Below are 18,997 nucleotides of genomic sequence, written 5' to 3' on the forward strand. Positions count from 1 at the left end.
GAGGAAAATTCCAATTTCCAGCTCTTCATTCGGGATTCATTGCAGGAGGCTGATTTCAGGAAGACTCAGAGCAACAGACCGTGCAGAAAAGAGAGATTGTATTTTGTGGGGATCCTACAAGTGGAAAGGATGGGATGTCAGGAGAGACAGATAGAAAGCAGCAGTGATTGCTCTGAAATCTGATGACCCAGGCAGAAGGAAACCTCATTTCTGCAGCCATGGGTTAATTCTGGCAATAAATGTAATATCAGCACTGCTGGAGGCACAATGTGGCCAAAGGCTTAATTTCCAAATGCCTGGGCAGAGAATTAGGGAAGCTCAAATTCACGCTGGTGAAATTTTCAGCTTCCAGTGTCCCTTTATTGCTCTTAAATAACAGTCATGTTGATGTGTGACGGCTCTGAAGCCTTCCTTGGTAAATGCATGATGTATAACCAGCTCAGAAATGTTTGTAATTTATTTAATTTAATATTGGTTTCATTCTTTTTTTTTTTTGATAATAAAGAATATGTGAACAATCATCTGCTTCTGCTGATTTGAGAGAAGGATTTCCGTGGCTGTTCCCATCTGGTATTTGGCATCCGGGGACAGTTTATGCCATAGGAAAGTGGGATAAATCTTCACATCCAGTACAGGACAGCTGTAAAGAAGTGAAGAACAACCGTTCCATTGTGCTGGTTGGTGGAATCATGGAAAGAAGTGGCACGTTTTGGATTTAAAGCCTGTCAGGAGTGGGGCTGCCACACCCAGGGCACAACACTGTGGCTGCCTTGGGATGTTCCTCAGCCTGGTCCTGGCTGATCCTCCCAAGGAACCCAGGGAAAGACTGGGGCGACAGAACAGGAGGGAATGGCTGCAAACTGATAGAGAGAAGGTTTTTAGATTGGATATTGGGAAGGAAATCTTCCCTGTGAGGGTGGGGAGGCCCTGGTACAGGTTGCTCAGAGAAGCTGTGGCTGCCCCAGCCCTGGAAGTGTCCAAGGCTGGGTTGGACAGGGCTTGGAGCCACCTGGGCTAGTGGAAGGTGTCCCGGCCCATGGCAGGGGGTGGAACTGGATGATCTTTAAGGTCCCTTCCCACCCAAACCATCCCGTGACTCAGCGATTCCAGGGCGGGCTGAGGGAACCACCCCCATGGCCCACCGCCATGCCCGCACCAAACTACAACTCCCAGCAGCCCTCGCGGAGGGGGCGAGCACAACCCACCCACTTCGCAACCCCATTGGCCGACGCGCCCGCGAGGCGGGTGCCGATTGGCTCCGGGCCAGGCCTCTCAGGCGCGGGCGCGGCCGTTGCAAGCATGGCGGGCGGGCGGCGGGCGGCCATGGCGGCCGGGCTGGCGCTGGGCGCGGCGGTGCTGGCGGTGGCCACAGCCGTCCTGCTCCGCGCCTTCGTCCTGCGGCCCCCGGCCGGGGTCCCGCGGCTGTGGGCGCGGAGCGCCGGCACCGCCGCCCTCAGCGCCGGCGAGCGGCGGGAGCTGAAGGAGGCGCTGCGAGGTGAGGGGGCCCGCGCACGGCGTGTGCCCCCCTCGCCCCCCGGACACGGCCGGTGGCCCCCCCTGAGGGCGGGACCCAGGGCGAGGGTGGGACCGGTGTGGAGGCGGCCGCCCCTCGGGTGCTTTGCCGGGGAGGGAGCGGCTGTTGGGTCCCGGCAGGGCCAGGGGAGTGATTGTCACCTGTGCTGGGCACTGGTGAGGCCGCACCTGCAGCGCTGCGTCCAGTTCTGGCCACTCAGTTCAGGAAGGACATTGAGGGGCTGGAGCGTGTCCAGGGAAGGGGACGGAGCTGGGGAAGGGGCTGGAGAACCAGGAGAACTGAGGGAGTTGGAGGGGGCTCAGCCTGGAGAAAAGGAGGCTCAGGGGGGACCTTCTGGCTCTGCAACCCCCTGACAGGAGGGGGGAGCCGGGGAGGGTTGGGCTCTGCTCCCAGGGAACAAGGGAGAGGAGAGAGGGAATGGCCTCAAGCTGTGCCAGGGGAGATTGAGGCTGGACATCAGGAGAAATTTCTTCCTGGAAAAGGGTGTCAAGCATTGGAAGGGGCTGCCCAGTCAGGTGGTGCAGTCCCCATCTCTGGAGATGTCCAAGGAAGGCCTGGATGTGGCACTCAGTGCTCTGGTGGGGTTTGGTCACAGGTTGGACTTGATAATCTCAGAAGTCTTTTCCAACCTCAGTGATGCTGTGAATCTCCTGAACCAGCTCTCGCCAAGTGTTGATTTTCTCCACCATTCCCTGCTCCTACACCCAGAAAAGCACCAGGCACCTGTGAGGGTGTTTTCCAGACATCCCTTTGTCCACTGGATAAGTCACTGTCGGGATTTTTTCCCTCTCTTGCTCACCACTGGCAGCCAGGCTGTGACCCCTGTCTGTGTTTGTGCTGTGTGACGTAGGAGATTGGAGGGTTTTAGATCTCAGGAGGGCTGGCAGTGTGCAGGAAACCACAATCTGGCATAAAATGATAGCCCTGCACTGTTCAAGTAGGGCTTGGGTGTGTAAATCTCATACCTTGCTGGTTTGTAGGATTTATTGCCTAGCAAATCATGTTTGCATACTTTTTTAATGGGAAAATGAAGGGTCACAATAGATTTTTGTGTTAATTGTCGAGTCACAAGATCTCAAAAGAATCTGTAACCTCACTTGACAGATGCTCTTGGGAAAGGCAGCTGGGACTGGGACTAAGTTAAACCTGTGTTCTGCAGCACAGTGGCTGGATGTTGGAGAGCAGCTGTGTCTGAGCCTGTTTAAATGACAGAGCAGACTAAAAGAACCAACAAAAGACCTGTCTGTTTATATATTTTAATAGTTAGAGCAGTCTGTGTAATAACACTCTCGCCATCACAACACAAGTTACTGTTGAGAAAGAACCTTGAACTGCCAACTAAGCTGCTTGTTCAGCTGCCAGAGTAGTTTATGGCTATGAGGAATCAGATCACCCAAGCAAATTGCAGCTGCTCCTGGACAGTAGCATTTCTAACGATATCATTCAACACTTCAGGATGAAAAGTGGAGTCAAATTATCTACAGAAATGCCTTGGCTGAACTGTGAGGAAATCCTGGTGGCTGCGTGTGCACAGCTCAGCTGAAGCACATCAGTCTTTTTTTGATAGTGGCAGCTCGTGCTGTGCTGTGAAATAATGTTTAAAGCTCCTGGAAAATATTCAGGAACATAAATATACTTCCCCTTTTCAAATGGCAATTCAAGTATTGTTTGATTTCAAGTGCTGAGTGATTTCTGGTTTGTGTTTCATTGAAGGTGCCATTAAAATCCCAACTGTGTCTGTGTCTCCAGATGACTTGAATACAACGGCCATGGCAGAATTTGGGAGTTACATTCAGCAAGGTACTAAACTTCCATTCTCAGCAATCTCTGCTGCTTGATTGCATTTTCATAAACAAACTGGAGAGTGATATATGGTTCCTGAACACAGTGGAACAGATTTTTAGTTTGTTTTTGCTGAAGAAAGACCTGTCAGAACTGGCACATGTTTATTTTTGGGGTATCCATGGCCAAAGCTTGAACAGAGAAGGTTTAAACAACTTATTGCACTGGTGGTGTTTGGTCCTTGAGATGGTTAAATGCCATTAGAAAAAAAAAAGAGGATAACTACTGCTGCTTCAGCTTTTTTTTTGGCAGTCCCATCATTGCTCCAGCACTGAGAATTCCTGGTTTATTTAGGAAAGTTTTAAATACAAAGTGAGATGGATTGGTACAAGTGTGAGAACTTCTGTCCTCTCCTGTGATCAGTCTTATTTGCAGTGCTCCCCTGAGGCTAAGTAGGTGACAACCCTATGGGATATACAATGATAGCATTGCACATTACTGTTAATTTTTCTTTTACATGTGTTTTTAATTTTTTTCCTAACAGTCTTCCCGGCTGTATTTTCTTCAAAGTTCATCCAGCATGAAATTGTAGGGAAATACAGCCACCTCTTTACTGTTCAGGGCTCTGCCCCTGACCTGCTGCCCTATATGCTGCTTGCACACATGGATGTTGTGCCTGCTCCCCCCGAGGGCTGGGATTTCCCTCCTTTCTCAGCTGCAGAGCACGAAGGTTTCATCTATGGACGAGGAACGCTGGATAACAAAAACTCTGCCATAGTACGTCCTCTTGGTAATGTCATTTCAGCAAGATAAAAGCCTGGAAAGGGTAAATTGGAGGAGTCTGTTCTCTTGGAATCCACTCTGTTGTCTCTCTTGCCCCCCCTGTAAATTAATTAGTGATAATTTCCTGAGCCCTGCAGTGTTCTCCCAACTTTTCCTAGAGATGGAGTGACCACGATTACTGAAGAAAGCAGAGTTAAAGCTCTTAGAAGAATCAGAAGAACATGTTCACAGATGCAGATTTATTTGGTTAAATGCCATATTTAAAGTTTTATGGCACAGGTTGCCCAGAGAAGCTGTGGCTGCCCCATCCCTGGAAGTGTCCAAGGCCAGGTTGGATGAGGCTTGGAGAAAACTGGGATAGTGGAAGGTGTCCCTGCCCATGGCAGGGGGTGAGACTGGATGATCTTTACTGGCCCTTCCAACCCAAACCATTCCATGATTGTGTGTCAAATGTTGTGTTTGAAATCAGGGATAGACCTTTTCCTTTTTCCCAGGTGTCACACAGGCATTCAGAGCCAAACTTGGCCCTTTTAAAAGGCTTGAGTTTCAAATTAAATAATGTATATTTAATAGGATAGACAAATAACCCTGCATCTTTTATCCAGTCTGTGGCAGAACAAAGAGCTGTTGTGCTAAATACATTTCAGAAGAATAAAATACAGAAAAGATTGATCTGGGCAAGATTTCTCATTGGGGAAAGGTTGATGGAAAAATTAATAAGGAAAATGGGCCTTTGTGCCTTGTGGTGATTAAGTATTTAAATAAATATTTAGCAAACCAATGTCAGGGATGCTGTGACTGCTGATTGTGACATAGGCCACACTCCTAGAAAGTTTCAGGTTATTTAATCATCGATTTTTGAAACTTGAAAGTTTGGTTTGGTGCTTCCTCCTACTGTGAACTGCACAAGTAACTCCACAAAGGGACCAAAAAAATGAGCAATTTCAGTGAACGTGGTAAAAACAGGCACTGACAAGATATTATTTCTTCTGATGTGAAAAATTAAGTAGTTTAAATTGAAAAAACAGGTGAGATGGGATAATATGGCAAATATATTGTTATAAATATATATATCTGCCATAGCAAATGGTAGATCTGGTTTCTCATTCTTCAAATTAAGTTTTTAGTTTTTTTTCTGTTGTCTTGGCCCTCCTTGTACAAAATACACTGCTCACTAAAATCACTGCATTTGGTGGCTCAGGGCAGAGCCAATGTGTGTGTGGGACAGGCAGTTTCAGGGAACAGTGAATTCCTTGGATAATTACAACTTTATTATGCTTATCAACACAAATATTACAGTGTTTTTTCCAGGGAATGGGAATATCCTCAGTAGGAGCCGTAGAAATCAACGCTCAGCTGTGAGCAGAACAAAGTCTCCTTAAGGGCTGTGAAAGCATCACACTTCTCTTACATCACACTGCATCCTTTTATATTTATTCTCCTTATTAACACCCAGGGATGGTACAACACATTTTCTTTTCCTGCAGGGAATTCTGCAAGCTCTGGAATTTCTGCTGAGGAGAAATTACAGACCCCGCCGATCTTTTTATGTTGGAATTGGACACGATGAAGAGGTATTTTCTCTCCTATCACTGAAATAACAAGTTGTTTGCATTGTTCTTGTAGGTAACAAGGCTTTAATTTCTCCAACATTGTTTAGCTGGAACGTCTTCCCTGTTTTTCTTGGTTCTGTGGGTAGATACTGTGTCAGGCACGAGGGCAGAGTTATATATTGATTGTTTGGCTTTAAGTGACGTTGACAAAGGGTTTGGTCTGATGAGGAAAGAGAAAAGAACACAGGGGGAATTCAGATTCTTTCCTGCAAGGAAGGTGCAGCAGGAGTCATGTTTTTGAGTGGACATAAAAAGCTGGGTTAAGATTCATAGGGTTGTTCCAAATGATCAGGAAGAACTAACAGAAATGTTCCACTTAAAGGTACAGAGAGACAGGTGAGGTGGGTTTGTTTATGCATTTTCAAAATAGACAAAGAATTGTTAATAGTTAAAATGAATATGTTTAAAATGACTGATCTGTGGAGCTTATAGCTCTGAGATATCATTGTGTCTAAGAACCAGGAGAAATTCAAGCAACACTGAGTGACTGGTCAATGAGAGCACTTCTCAGTGTGGATATAAATCCATCTGCTACCAGGCCATTAACAATCTCCAGGGAATTTTGCTGGGAGAATCTCCTCTGCACAGGTTTCTCTGGAGCTGTTCCCCGGGGGATGTCCTGCAGTCCTGGGGTTGTAGCACAGGCACTGTCAGCAGAGAGGTGTTTTCCAGGATTCCTCCTGATGACGTGCCTTAATCTAAACAATTCCTCTGTCTGGATTCTCCCAGGTGTCTGGTAGGAAGGGAGCAATGAAAATTGCAGCTCTGCTGGAATCCAGAGGAGTGAAACTCTCCTTCTTGCTGGACGAGGGAAGCGCGGTCCTGGATGGGATCATTGCAGGAGTGAAGAAACCGGTGGCTCTGTAAGGAGAACACAAGTGCTCCTGATGAAAGTGATTCATTTTCAATAATTAATTAGTGATTAATGACCTTGCTAATGTCACTGCAGTATGTTTTCAAGGCGTGGGGCAGCGTTGGTGTTGCTAAAAGCTGCATCAGTGGCACAAAGTGCAAGCCAAGGACCTTCAGCCTTTGCTTGCTGTCCATCACAGCTGTGCTGACAGAAGCAGAATGTTCCACTTAGCCCTTGCAAGCATTTTAATTTTGTGCTGGGGAGAAGCAGCCAAGACATCAGCCCTCCAGACATCTAAATATTGTGATAATGATTCGCTGTTGCTGCTTCTTGGGTGTTTTTTATGATACCAAAACTACACAGAGTAGTTGTTTTTATCTATAGCCTGTGCCTGTGTGTTTGGGGTTGCATGAATCATTTATTTGTTTATTTATTGACTTATTTATGTATCATTGAGCAGAATTGCTGTCACAGAAAAGGGTTCAATGACTCTGAACTTCACTGTGGAAAAAGAGCCAGGACATTCATCCTTTCCTCCTAAGGAGACAAGTATTGGCATTCTTGCAGCAGCCATGTCCAGGTGAGAGTTTCCTGTCATCCAACATCAAAGACAGTCAAGCAGACTCCCAAGTCACTGATATGTGACTTTTTTAATATATCTACTTAGAGTCTTTTTCAAATTCCTGTCAATATATTTGAAATTGCAGTTTGTAGCTCGCTTTGAAGGGCAGAAATACAACTCCCAGCAAAGGGACAATTGCCAGGTGTCTGCAGTGTCTTTTCACTTCAGCTGTTCCCAGTGTCAGTTGATGCTTTAAAAGCAAGACAAGTGCTGTCTACCCTAATTTACTCTGTGGCAATAGAGATTCCTTTGTCTGGCTTGCAGGATTTCTCTGGAATTTATTCCTGCACATGCCTGCTACCTCAGCTGGTAATTCTCCAAGCCAGTAAACATGGTGTAGAGTCATAATGTGACTGCATAAATTGTCTCTTTACGTGTCTGCGTAGATACCAAATTGGCTAATAACTATATATATTAGAAAAACTTAGTATGTCCAGGCATGGTGGAATTTGCTGGGATGTTTTCCTAGATTTCCATGTATTTACAGGAGTCAGAATTTGGGATTTTTTCAGCTGTTTTTCAAAGAAAGTCTTTGCATATGACTGGAATGCCCAGAAATCTGTGGAGCTGCGCTCGCAGCTTCACTCACCACGAGAGCTAAGTGTGATTGCATCTCAAATATAATTCAGAAATCAAATTCCTGTCAACCTTCTGGAGCAATAACAGCCAGAGATTTTTTCTTTATTTTTTTTTTTTTTAAATTCCAAATGCTGTTTGTTTTGTAGACTGGAGCAGAATCCCTTGCGCAACCTCTTTGGCCACGGGCCAGAGCTCATGACTATGGAGCACCTTGCAGCAGAGGTGAGGAAAGCAGCTTGATTTCATTCCCAGATTTCCATATTAATAAGTGAAGAGTAACCCAGCTTATGAATTTAGAGCACAGCTAGGTCCTGGAAAGGACTTAAGCTGGCCTTTCTCCCAGATAATTGTTTCTTGCTGGAATTGTTTCAGCCGTAGCCAAGTGATTCTGCTGTGCTCTTGAGAACCAGAAACTTTCTGATTTGTGGTTTTATTTCTTCCCCTTAGTTCAGGTTTCCTCTCAATCTCGTCATGAGCAATCTGTGGCTGTTTTCACCTATTGTCAGCAGGTAAGAAAACAGATCCTTGATAAACCTTAAAAGAGGAAGCCACTTCTAGTCTTCCCAGGAAAACAGTTATATTATTTTACAGTTCAGACAATTCGGTGGTTTACTGTCAATAAGCACTTTGTTAATTGAACAAGCCATCACTCAGCTTATTGCCTGTAGAATTGTGGTGCTTATGTTTTAGGAATATTCAACCTCTTTGAAAATTTTTGTTTGTTTCTTTCTGTTTTTTAAAGAGTTCTTGCCTCAAAACCTTCCACCAACGCCTTGATTCGAACGACGACCGCAGTCACCATGTTTAATGCAGGAATCAAGGTAGTTTCAAATGCATTTTTCTCCATGTAATAGGATGAGACAGTTAGGACATTTGATTTCCAGCTATTTATATCCATTTATAAGATCAGTATGGGCCCTGTTTGTCACCACCAGTCTCATTCCTACTTCAGATGTGGCTTGGATTTGGCTACAGTTGAAAACTGCTTCCTCTCAGAAGTCTCTGATCTCTGTCAACCAGCTTTTAAGATTGTTACTGCTTTAGGACAGATAAGAAAGAGTGTTTTCTGTGTAATCCTACAAAATATCAATGACAGTATTTGAAACTCACAGTCATAAGCACTTCCCTGGCCCAGGTGGGGTCTCCTGTTTGTAGGACAGGTCTGGTGTTTGCCTTAAGCAGGGTTAGTTTGCACCTTGGACTGAGAGATAACAGCTTCTGGCTGATACAGCCAGATCTTGCCCTGATAAGGAGGTGTAGCTGTTCAAAAATACTGTAGCCCTGGAAAATAAACAGGCTGTTTGGTGTGTCCCTGGAAAAAATCTGTTACTGAAAAGCATCACTGGACAAGAAAACAAAGATGCAGTGGCTGAACAGTGACACGGAGTGGCCAGGAGAGAACTGACACCCTGGTTACTTGTATGTCTTTTTCCTAAAGATTATACACTTTTTGTTTAACAAAGTTATAAATATTAATTCTGTAGAAAAGAAGAGTTATGTGTGTTCAGTAACATCATTTGTTAAGCGACTTATATCTCGTAACATGATAATGAGATGAAAGTAGTGCTTAAAAAGGAAACCAAAATAAACTTTCAGAACTTCTCAGTGTAAAGTTTCTGAAGGGAGAGGGCTTAGCTCAAGATAAAAACTTCTATATAAGAGCTAATTTCATTTTTGTTGGATTTATGAATATTCCTTTGTGTATTTATCTGCATTTTAAATGAGTATTTTAACACAGAGATATCACACTAAGTGGAAATAGTGAAGCATTAGGCTGAGGCCTAGAGTTGTTTGAGTTTCTGAGTTTGCAGTTGGCATTTTAATCAGTTTTTAACTTCCTTTTAATTTTGGTCCTTCCTTTTTTTTTCTAGGTAAATGTCATCCCTCCTTCTGCAAAAGCCACGGTGAACTTCCGGATCCACTCGGCCGAGACGGCTGCTGAGGTACCCCCTGCCCTCCCACTGTGGGGCCTCAGATCTCCAAATTCTTTGGTGCCAAAGAGCACATGGATCATGTGTGATTATGGGATTTTCTGGATGATTTGTATGACATAACTCCCAAGAGCAGCAGGTTGACCCCCTGCCTTTCAGGATTGAAGCAGTTCATGAACACCTTGAGACACTGATTGCACTGGGGTTCAAAAATTCAGCTGAAGTGTCAGAATCCCCTGAAGAAGAGGAAGAGAGGCTGACACACAGTTTCAATCTTAACTATCATCTGTATTTGCAGCCACAATTGACAGTTCACAGGCAAATGTTTTCTGGAAAGCAGAACATCTGCTGATGTCTCTGAGGGATGCTTTTTCATTTCTTGTGCTCATTTAATCTCTGTGTTTTACCCACAGGTGCTGGAGGCAGTTAGAAACACCATTGCTGATGACAGAGTGAAGATTGATGTAGTAGAGGCCTTTGATCCACTCCCCATCAGTCCTTGGGATGAGCAGACATTTGCAGTCCATATTTTTCAAAAAACCATTCTGGATATTTTCCCAGATGTTGACAGTGTAGTCCCAGGTAACAGCAGGCACATGATAATTGTTTCCTCTCCAGCTTCTGCCCTGCTTTTCTCTGCCCCCTCCCCCATTTGTTTCCATTTGCTGTGTACTTCTCCACCCCAGCTGTTAACTACTGGAAACAGCTGTTTTTTCCTCTTTTTATTCCGTTCCCTCTTTATGCTTTAAAAGTTTTAATGTTGGTTTTTTTTAGCAGTGGAATTAAAAAAGCAAACAGGAAGCTGACAGGAACAATGAGCCTTGAATTGGACTCTCTGCACATACAAAGGGATCTCTTCAGGGAAGAAAGGGATTGTGAGGGAGAGGAGGAGGTCTTCTTGCTTTAGTTCTTTTATTGTTTTCATAGCTGGCAAAGCCATTCCTGCTTTTCTGTATTGTTCCTTAGGATCCCAGCCCCTTCCCTTTCTTGCAGCTCCTTCCTAGTTCTGCAGTGTTTGTTGGACTGCAGTTTGAAGCTTAAATTTTGGGAGAGGCTGAGTGTCATGGCTGTTCTTAGACTGAATTATATGTTCAGCTCCTGTTCCTGGAGGAGAGAACGTCCTTCCAGGATGTACCAACCCACTGTTTCCAGCCATGCTGCTTTTGGTGTAGGCAGTGGTTACACAGAGCTGTTATCAGCTGCCTTTCCCTTCTCCTGGGGGAAATGTGGGTCATTAAATCGCTGCTGTGATGCAGAGTGAACTTGTTTTCCAGGCACGTGCATTGGAAACACGGACAGCAGGCACTTCACCAACGTCACCAACGCCATTTACCGCTTCAACCCGCTGCTCCTGACAGCACAGGATCTCCCCAGGTACTCTCTCTGCCTGCTGTGGGCAGCTGCTGGGCTGGGGAGCAGGGAAAGACAAGATCCATCTGCATCAGGCAGAAGGAAACCCAGCCTTGTGTACCTTGGCGTGCCCGTGGTGTGGCCTCACGCTTGGCCAGGCCACCCATTTCCTGCAGATTTGGGTGCTGCTCTAATCGGGGTGGAAATTACACTGGGAAAGCATCAGGCCTTACTAATTATTCCTTCAAATGCAGGCAGGACTCATTTAGGTGTTTCATTTGGTAGTTCAGCAATGCTGTGGTGCAGGAGTGGGAAAGGTGGTGTTCTGGTAGTTGGCCTTCCAGGAGATTTATTCATATTTTTGGACACATTCCACTCTGAATTGATTTGCACCTTAAAGCTGGAAATTGGGTTTCCTGAAGTAAAATGATAACAAGATCATCATGCAAGGGATTATTTGTTCATTTAGCACCTATTAGATGTGTCATTTTACTGAGGTGCAGATGATGCAGAAGAGTGTTCTCTCCTGTACAAGACAGTGACATAACTGGCCAAGAAATGGGCAGAGAGCTGGAATACTGTTAGGATTTTTTTTCCACATGCACCACAAACGTAGTTGTTTTGCTCTGAGCCTTAGAAATCAGTAAATTTGGTTTGCTTATAGTGCAGAATTTGCTGTATATTCCTGTATTTTTATGGTGTACATGGTTTTATGAAGCCAACAGGCAAGTAGGGTGCTGGGTATGTGCAGGAGGGTCACTGGAATAAAAAACACTCCTCTTTTTCTTCCAGGATCCATGGGTTGAATGAGAGAATCTCCGTTGAGAATTATGAGAAACAGGTCGAGTTCCTCTTTCAGCTCATCAAAAACTGTGACATTGACACTCTTCCAGAGCCCCACTCCAGCTCCCACGAGCTGTGAGAGACACCCTGAGAGGAGCAGCTGCTGAGGTGGCCTGGGCTGAAGGTGCAGTTCTGTGCTGGGCATTGAGCTCCACCTGGAATTTGGGGTTTGTGTATCATGGTTTACATACTGAGGGAAAAAGCTTGCTGCTTTGGGAAAATGTGTGGTTTGCCACAGAACCTGGATAAAACACAACAACCAACCCCGATTTCTGCTCCTCCCTGGTCTGAGGTGCAGCCATTAATCTGATATTAATTTTTTCAGCACTTTCTTTAAGCCTCTGAAATTGGTTGTCACTTAAAAATCTGAGCTATAATCAGCAGTCACTCGCCAGTAAGAGGTGAATCATCCTCTGGGCTTTTGGCAAACTCATTTTATACAGTTAATTGGATTTTTCATTAATTTAAATGAGGTGTCTGTCAGCAGCTCACGTGGAAGGTTTGTGACGTGCTGAAAGGTTTCATGTCCCTGGTAGAGTCACACTAAGAGTTCAAAATTGCACTGCTGGGTTTGGGCTGCTTTCCCAAGGGGATTCTGCCAGGCTGCTTCCCCAGGGGATGCTCTCAGCCAGCATCCAAGGTGCTCTCAGCCAGTGTCAGTGTTAATTCCCAAGCTCTCCCATTCATGCACTGATTTCTGACTCTGTTTTGAAATACTGAGCTCCAGAAGTTGCTGTAACTGATGAGGTGCTGAAAACTTTTCTTCCTGTCTTAGTGATTTTTTTTTTATTTTTCTCCCTGACTCTTTGGTGTGGCACAGGGTATGTTGTGCAGCTGGGTGTCAGAATAAGGGATTGCAGCTTGAAATAAGAAACTAAACCAGTGCTGTCTGCTCATCTGTTTTCTCTTTTCACTGAATCAGTTCTGTACTGTATGTTTCTCCTTTGCTTCTCTGAGAACTTGATTGTGAAAGATGTGAAGCCTTTCAGCTTCTTCCAGTTCAGTGGAATCAGAGGTTTGTTCCTTCACTGCCTGTGCAGTTTTCACTTTGCTGCAGCACTTCCACTGCCTCAGCTCTTTGGGAATCCTGGGATAGACAGGCCATTGATGTTGACTCTCTTTCATCTTGCCCTTCTTGCCTGTCCTTGATAGCACTAAAGGGTTAAGCATTCTTTTGGCCTTGTTGGTCTCTTTGGTTGGGGTTACCAGTATTAATTAGACAAATAAATAATTAACACCTTGCTATTAGCCAAAGAAAAGCCTGGGTGAAAGCTGCCTTGTAACACTGACACAGTCACATATCTCCTCCTGCTGCAGAGATGTGTCTCTTTTTCAGAACCTGAGTTATGCACTGGAATGGGTGGTGGTTCTGCTCTGAATTCATACTGTAAAATGTGCTGGAATGTACAGGAAATACCCTGAAATGTATCCTGAAAAACACTCATGGAACTGTGATTCCTCTTCTTTCTGTTCACCATTCTCTTATTTATTTGCAATGTGATCTTATCATTGTGGCCAGAGGGCTACAACTCTATCACCTACTAAATAACTGAAACAAGATTGATGTTTTCATCTAATAAAACAAGGAATTCAGATTCTTTTCTGATTATTGTTTAGCCTTTTTATGTAACTGCATAATTGCAGTGAAATCATTTGCACACCTGATTCTACACTGGAGCAATTCATAAAGTTTCCACCAAAACAAACCCACATATTTTCCAGCCAGCTCTAATCTTTTGCACCCTCCCTGGTGCTCCCCCTTCCTATACAAAACCAGCTAACTCTGTTCAGGCATTATTGGGCAGTAAATAGTTGCATCTTTTATGGTTTGCTGCACTTTGTCTGTGTGCCCCAACGTCAGTGATTTGTTCAGCCACGTGCCTGTGGCTCTTTTGTGAAGGTGTCATTCCCCTTGCAAACTCCTGTTGCAGGCACAGCAAAAGTGATGTGTCAGGGCCCAGCACAGAATAAAATACAGCCCCGGGGGTGGGAGGTGCAGGAAGGTTTTGTTGTTGGGTTTTTTTCACTGGCAAATCTCTGTAAAACTGAGTCTAAAGCCTTTGCTGTGTTGTTTAACACCTGATGGTTGGGCTGCCAGTCAGAGGGACCTCGACAGCCTGGAGAAATAGGAAAACAGGACTGGCATGAGGGAGCACAGGTTGTGAAAATCCTAACCTGGGTCATGCTGTTGTGGTGTGGAAGGAGGGGTTTGTTGCCCCTTGTAACAGCAAATGAGCCCTGAAGACACACAGCATCCTTTATATTCTGTAATCTCCTATCCCCAACCCCAAATCCCTCCCCTCTGTGTTTTGGTGAGGATTGCTTCCCTAAAGCACTTTCATCTGAAGGTTCATTTTGCTGCTGAAGGAAAAGTGAAGGGCAAACAGCTCTGGGAAGGCAGGGCTGGTTTTGGCAGGTACTGTGCAAATGTGTGCCATGAGATTTCTCTGCAGAGCCTCATTAAGTGCTGCTCATCAGCCAGTGCTGAAATTGGGCAGTGCCTCTGCACTGGGGACGTGTTCAGCACAGCTCTGCTGCAACCTGAGCCCTCCAAACTCCAGGGCCTTGAACACACCAGCAGGATCCACTGCTGGAAAGGTACATTCCCCACCTCTGCCCATTTTTCCTAAACTGTCTGTGCTTTTTTTCCCATGCAGCAGCTTTGCCTTTGTGTTCTTAAGCCTCTTTATTTTACCACATTAGCTGCCATGTCGTGCTCATCTGACACTATTCTGAAGGGGCACTCAATGGTTTGGTGTCTGCACACCTCTCCTGACACCACAGTTCTCTTTCCACCTCATTTTAGTTTTCTGGGAATGTCTCTTACCCTGAGTGCTGTGTGAAATCTTGGTGTCATCCTGTAACTAACAGTGCACAGGTGATGTGCTGGCCTTTCCTGCTAAGATCACCTTAGTGTGAATAGTTCCTTGCTAATGCCAAGTGCACCATGAAAACACAGATTATTAACTCTCAGAGCTATGCTTTTTTGGTTGTCATGAGTCACTGTGCCTTGAGCATGGAGAGCAATTACCTCTGACTCATCAGAGAAGGAAAAGCCTGATTTTCTGCTCTGAAGACAGGTAACTTGGTGTCATACTAATGATTTGAACACTCTTAGTCCAATTCCAGTGTGTTAACATTTTTCTGTGTTACATCCATAGCAACTTCCTTTTTTCCCTGCTCTTCCCCAAGTCCACAAAGCTGCCATTCTTCTGACAACCCTAAATAACATATCTGCAGTTGTCCAGTCATCCCAGCCTGCTGTGGGCCAGCTGATCTAGGGACATGTGGGCCTGCTACACCACGGAGAAGAGGTCACATTCCACACCTGCATTTTCTAAAGAAAGCTCTGTTGCTGCCCTCTGTTTAACAAGGCTTGGTTTATTTTCAGCCCCGAGTGACCACGGGGAGTTCAGGCCCAGAGCTGCAGGGGGACGCAGGAACAAGGTGTTTACAAAGTTGTTTCCTCCAGCTTGGCACTTGACACTTGCATTCTTGGCTCCTCTTTTGCCATTTTATTTGGTGTTCCACGGAGCTGGCAAAATCCATTTTCTCGAGCAGGTGCTGTGAAAACTCCCCCTCACCAGAGCAAGACACGCACTGAGGAATCTGGAGGCTGCTCAGCCACAGCCTGCAGTGTCCTTTGCTGTTCCAGAGGAGCAGCTCAGCCTGTGACCCTTAACTCTGTGCTCTTCAGTGGTTGAACCCTGCACAGATTCTTGCCAATGTGTTCAGTCCTCCCCTTGCTGGTGCTCTGAAACTTTTAGACGTGTTTGTCCTTTTAGTCCACGAATTCAGGTTCTTGTAACAACGCTTTAAAGATGCACTGCCATGAGCTGTGAGGTCTCTCTCAACATCTCAGTGCCTGGAGTGTGGTGCAGAAGTGCTGCCCAGGGGTTGTTTTGCCCAGCTGAGCAGCTCAGGGCAGGCTGTGTGACATCAGGTTTGCTGTGCAGGGCCTTGGCTCCGCTTTCCGCTCCCACACTTCCCGGGGCAGCGGGTGGTGGAGATAAAGAGCTCAGCGTGGTGGGGAAGGGAGGGACCTGCCCTGCTCAGTGCAGATCACTGAGCTGATTGAAGAGCTGGGGTGGTGGTGGGCCCCAGAGGAAGCTGCAGCCAGTTCTCAGCAGGAAGGAAAATGACCCCATGCAAGGGTGGTGAGGGCAGGGGACAAAGGGAAAACGCTCTTTGGCACTGATGGATTTACCCACGAGTTGGTCACAGCCTGGGCAGTGGGGTTTAGAAGCAACATGCAGCATTTCCCAGGGTGCTTTTCATGCATTTTAACTTGTATTTTTAATCCAACACAATGTAGGGTTTATTGCAGCCCTGTAAATACTCAGATCACTTGAACACTGTGCCTGGTGTTGCAGTAGAAAGGTGACCCCATGGAAGGGCCTGGATCTCCAGAGGTCCCTTCCAACCCCAACTACTCTGTGATTCTGTGAAACAGAAGGGAGTAAAAGAGATGATTTTCATTTATTCTTTTTTTTAATACCAGCCTCTGCTCTGACCAGCCTTGTGGTGTTCATGTTTCCTTCAGCCTGATTTCTGAATATAAATGAGCTCAGAGCTCATATCCGGAACAAACCCGAAATGTGAGGCACATCCTCAGTGCCTCCATGACAGGTGTCCATGGCCCTGCTATCTCACAGGAACCACTGGCCTTGTGGAACACAGGAAACCAGGACCTTCCAGCTCCTCTCTGCCAGGAGCTCTCACATGGCCAAAAGCCCAAGGGACAGACCTGCCTGGGGCTGACCCGTGTTTGTCACAGCACGTGGGTGACACAGGAACACAGCTGGGAGCACTGCTCATGTGGGCCTTGGAAAAAAAAAAAGGATGGGGATGGGTTTGTTTGCTTCCAGGTTGGCAAAACAGAATTTCCAGGGTCTGCATCTCCCAGATCTCCCAGATCACAGTCTGCCTCTGACATCATTGCCTGCCCTCGTGAGCTGCTTTTGCTCTGGACTGACATCTGAAGGGGTAAGTCATGACCAGTTTTTGAGTTTGCCTGTTGGGATTCCTGTTTGCAAGTAATTAGGAACTCAGTTCCTTCAGGATCCTTGGTCAAAGGCAGCTGGGGCTGCATTGACATCTGTGACAGAGTGGGGGAGCTGGAGCAGGGAGCAAAGGCACCTCTCGGGGCACTGTCAGCTCTGGATGAGGTGGATGTTTTGAGCGACTTTGGCCAAACCCTTTTATTTTGCTGCATTCTGTGCAAGGGGGAGTCACCCTATACCCATTGTGGGCTCTCAGGCTATTCCTGAGTGCTGGCCCAGAGCTGGACAGTTTGACACTGCCAAAATCACGTGGCTGCTGTAAAACACATGGGCACGACATTCCCTGATCCAACTGCAGCTCAGTGGTAAACCCTTCCCTTCCCAAACACTTTATTGCCTTTGGTACCTGCTCCCTGCAATTGGAAACCCATTTCCTGCCCTTTCATCCTCTGCCTCTCTGATCTCTGCACTGGTGGGGGTTTTATCTATTTCTGTGTTCTTGTCTCAGGCAGCTTTTGTCTCCACGCTTCCACTTCCTGAGCGTGCAGCTGGGCTGGGCAGCAACAAGGTCACATTTTGGTGGGCCTTGGTTTTGGGGAGGTGAGGGAAGGATGGTTGTTCCGGGGGAGATACGGATTTTCCGAGTCAGGAAGGAAAGATGCAGGCGGAAGGAGAGCCTTACCCAGGTTTATTTGGACAAAGGAGAACAGAGGCTGGGGCTGGAGGCAGGATTTGGAGCTCCAATCCCAGCCTGAGTGTGGAAGTGTGTTGTGGTTTTAGTTAAGACATGTCTCTGTATGTCTTAAGTTTTCCTTGAGGTCTCTTTGCTGGTGTCACAATAGGAGGGTCTGGGAATTAGGTAAGTGAGTCCAGAGGCTCCTCAGCCCTTGAAATCACAGAATGGTTTGGGTTGGAAGGGACCTTAAACATCATCTCATTCCACCCCCTGCCATGGGCAGGGACACCTTCCACTAGCCCAGGTTGCTCCAAGCCCTGTCCAACCTGGCCTTGGACACTTCCAGGGATGGAGCAGCCACAGTTTCCCTGGGCAACCTTTGCCAGGGCCTCCCCACCCTCACAGGGAGGAATTTCTTCCCAATATCCCACCTAACCCTGCCTTCTGGCACTTCAAAAACCATCACCCCTTGTCTTGTCACTCTCTGCCTGTACAAAAAGTCCCTCATCAGAGCTGCTTTCTGTAATTAGTTCTCCTGCTCTGCTCCACGTGTTCCAGTCACCCTTTTCTCCCAAAGCAGCAAATACTTCAGGAATAAACCCTTCCCTTGCTCAATTTTTAACGAGAGCAGATAGAAATGAAGTAGCAGAGCCCAGAGCTTTAGATCACAATGGATCCCCTGCTGCCCACAACTGCCTTTGTTTCCTCAAGGAATGAAGTCACCAGTTCCAGTCACACTTGTCTCCCTGTATCCATGGGGGAATGTGGTTCCTGTGCTGCCCTCCCCCTTCCCCCTGGTTGTGACACAGCCACCCTTATTGGCCCAAAACCTGTCTCCAAGGCCTGGAGCTGGGGATCACGTCATCACTCTGAGTAATAACTTGCTGCTGACTGTTTCCTGGGAGGAAAGGAAAGGCAGGAAGGAAAAAACAACAACTGCTCATAAGTTCCACTCATGCAAAAAAAAAAAAAAAAAAAAAAAAAAAGAAAAAAAATGGGGAAATAAAAGGAAAACATGAATCAGAAGAGTTGGTGTCATTCAAGAACATGGAATTTTGCAGAGCATTGAGGAGCTTACCTCTGCAGCAGGAGTTTTTATTTATTTGTTGGGGGATGGTTTGGCGTAAACAGGCAAAGTGTGGACGTGACAATATTCCTGATTTTTTTTTCCTGAACTCCACCAGTCTGGCAGAGGCCTGAAAGCCAGTGGGTACCACTTGTACTGCTCCAGGGCCTGGCTCCAGCCACATTCCCCTGGATGGGGGATAATCAAAGCACAGATCCATAGTGGGATGGATGGATGGATGGACCACAGGACAGTGGGATCAATGGATCAGGGGACAGCAGATAGATGGACAGTGGGATGGACAGATGGATGGATAGCAGGATGGTGGATGGCCAGCAGGATCACTGGATCCCAGCACAGCT

At 46.3% G+C, this 18,997-nt stretch overlaps 1 protein-coding gene across 1 annotated transcript; it reads left to right on the top strand.

Annotated features, from left to right (window-relative positions):
- The first annotated feature begins 1,299 nt into the window (after window positions 1-1,299).
- Window positions 1,300-13,488, top strand: PM20D1 (peptidase M20 domain containing 1). The gene is made up of 13 exons (XM_027695344.1): window positions 1,300-1,495; window positions 3,248-3,334; window positions 3,861-4,093; window positions 5,587-5,673; window positions 6,442-6,575; window positions 7,026-7,145; window positions 7,913-7,988; window positions 8,214-8,275; window positions 8,509-8,587; window positions 9,638-9,709; window positions 10,111-10,279; window positions 10,972-11,071; window positions 11,840-13,488. The coding sequence occupies exons 1-13, from the start codon at window positions 1,300-1,302 to the stop codon at window positions 11,967-11,969; spliced, it is 1,545 nt and encodes a 514-aa protein (XP_027551145.1). The 3' UTR covers window positions 11,970-13,488.
- Window positions 13,489-18,997: the final 5,509 nt, after the last annotated feature.

This window comes from Neopelma chrysocephalum, unplaced genomic scaffold, assembly GCF_003984885.1.
Source record: "Neopelma chrysocephalum unplaced genomic scaffold, ASM398488v2 Primary Assembly neopelma1_100, whole genome shotgun sequence".
In the NCBI taxonomy this organism is placed as follows: Eukaryota; Metazoa; Chordata; class Aves; order Passeriformes; family Pipridae; genus Neopelma; species Neopelma chrysocephalum.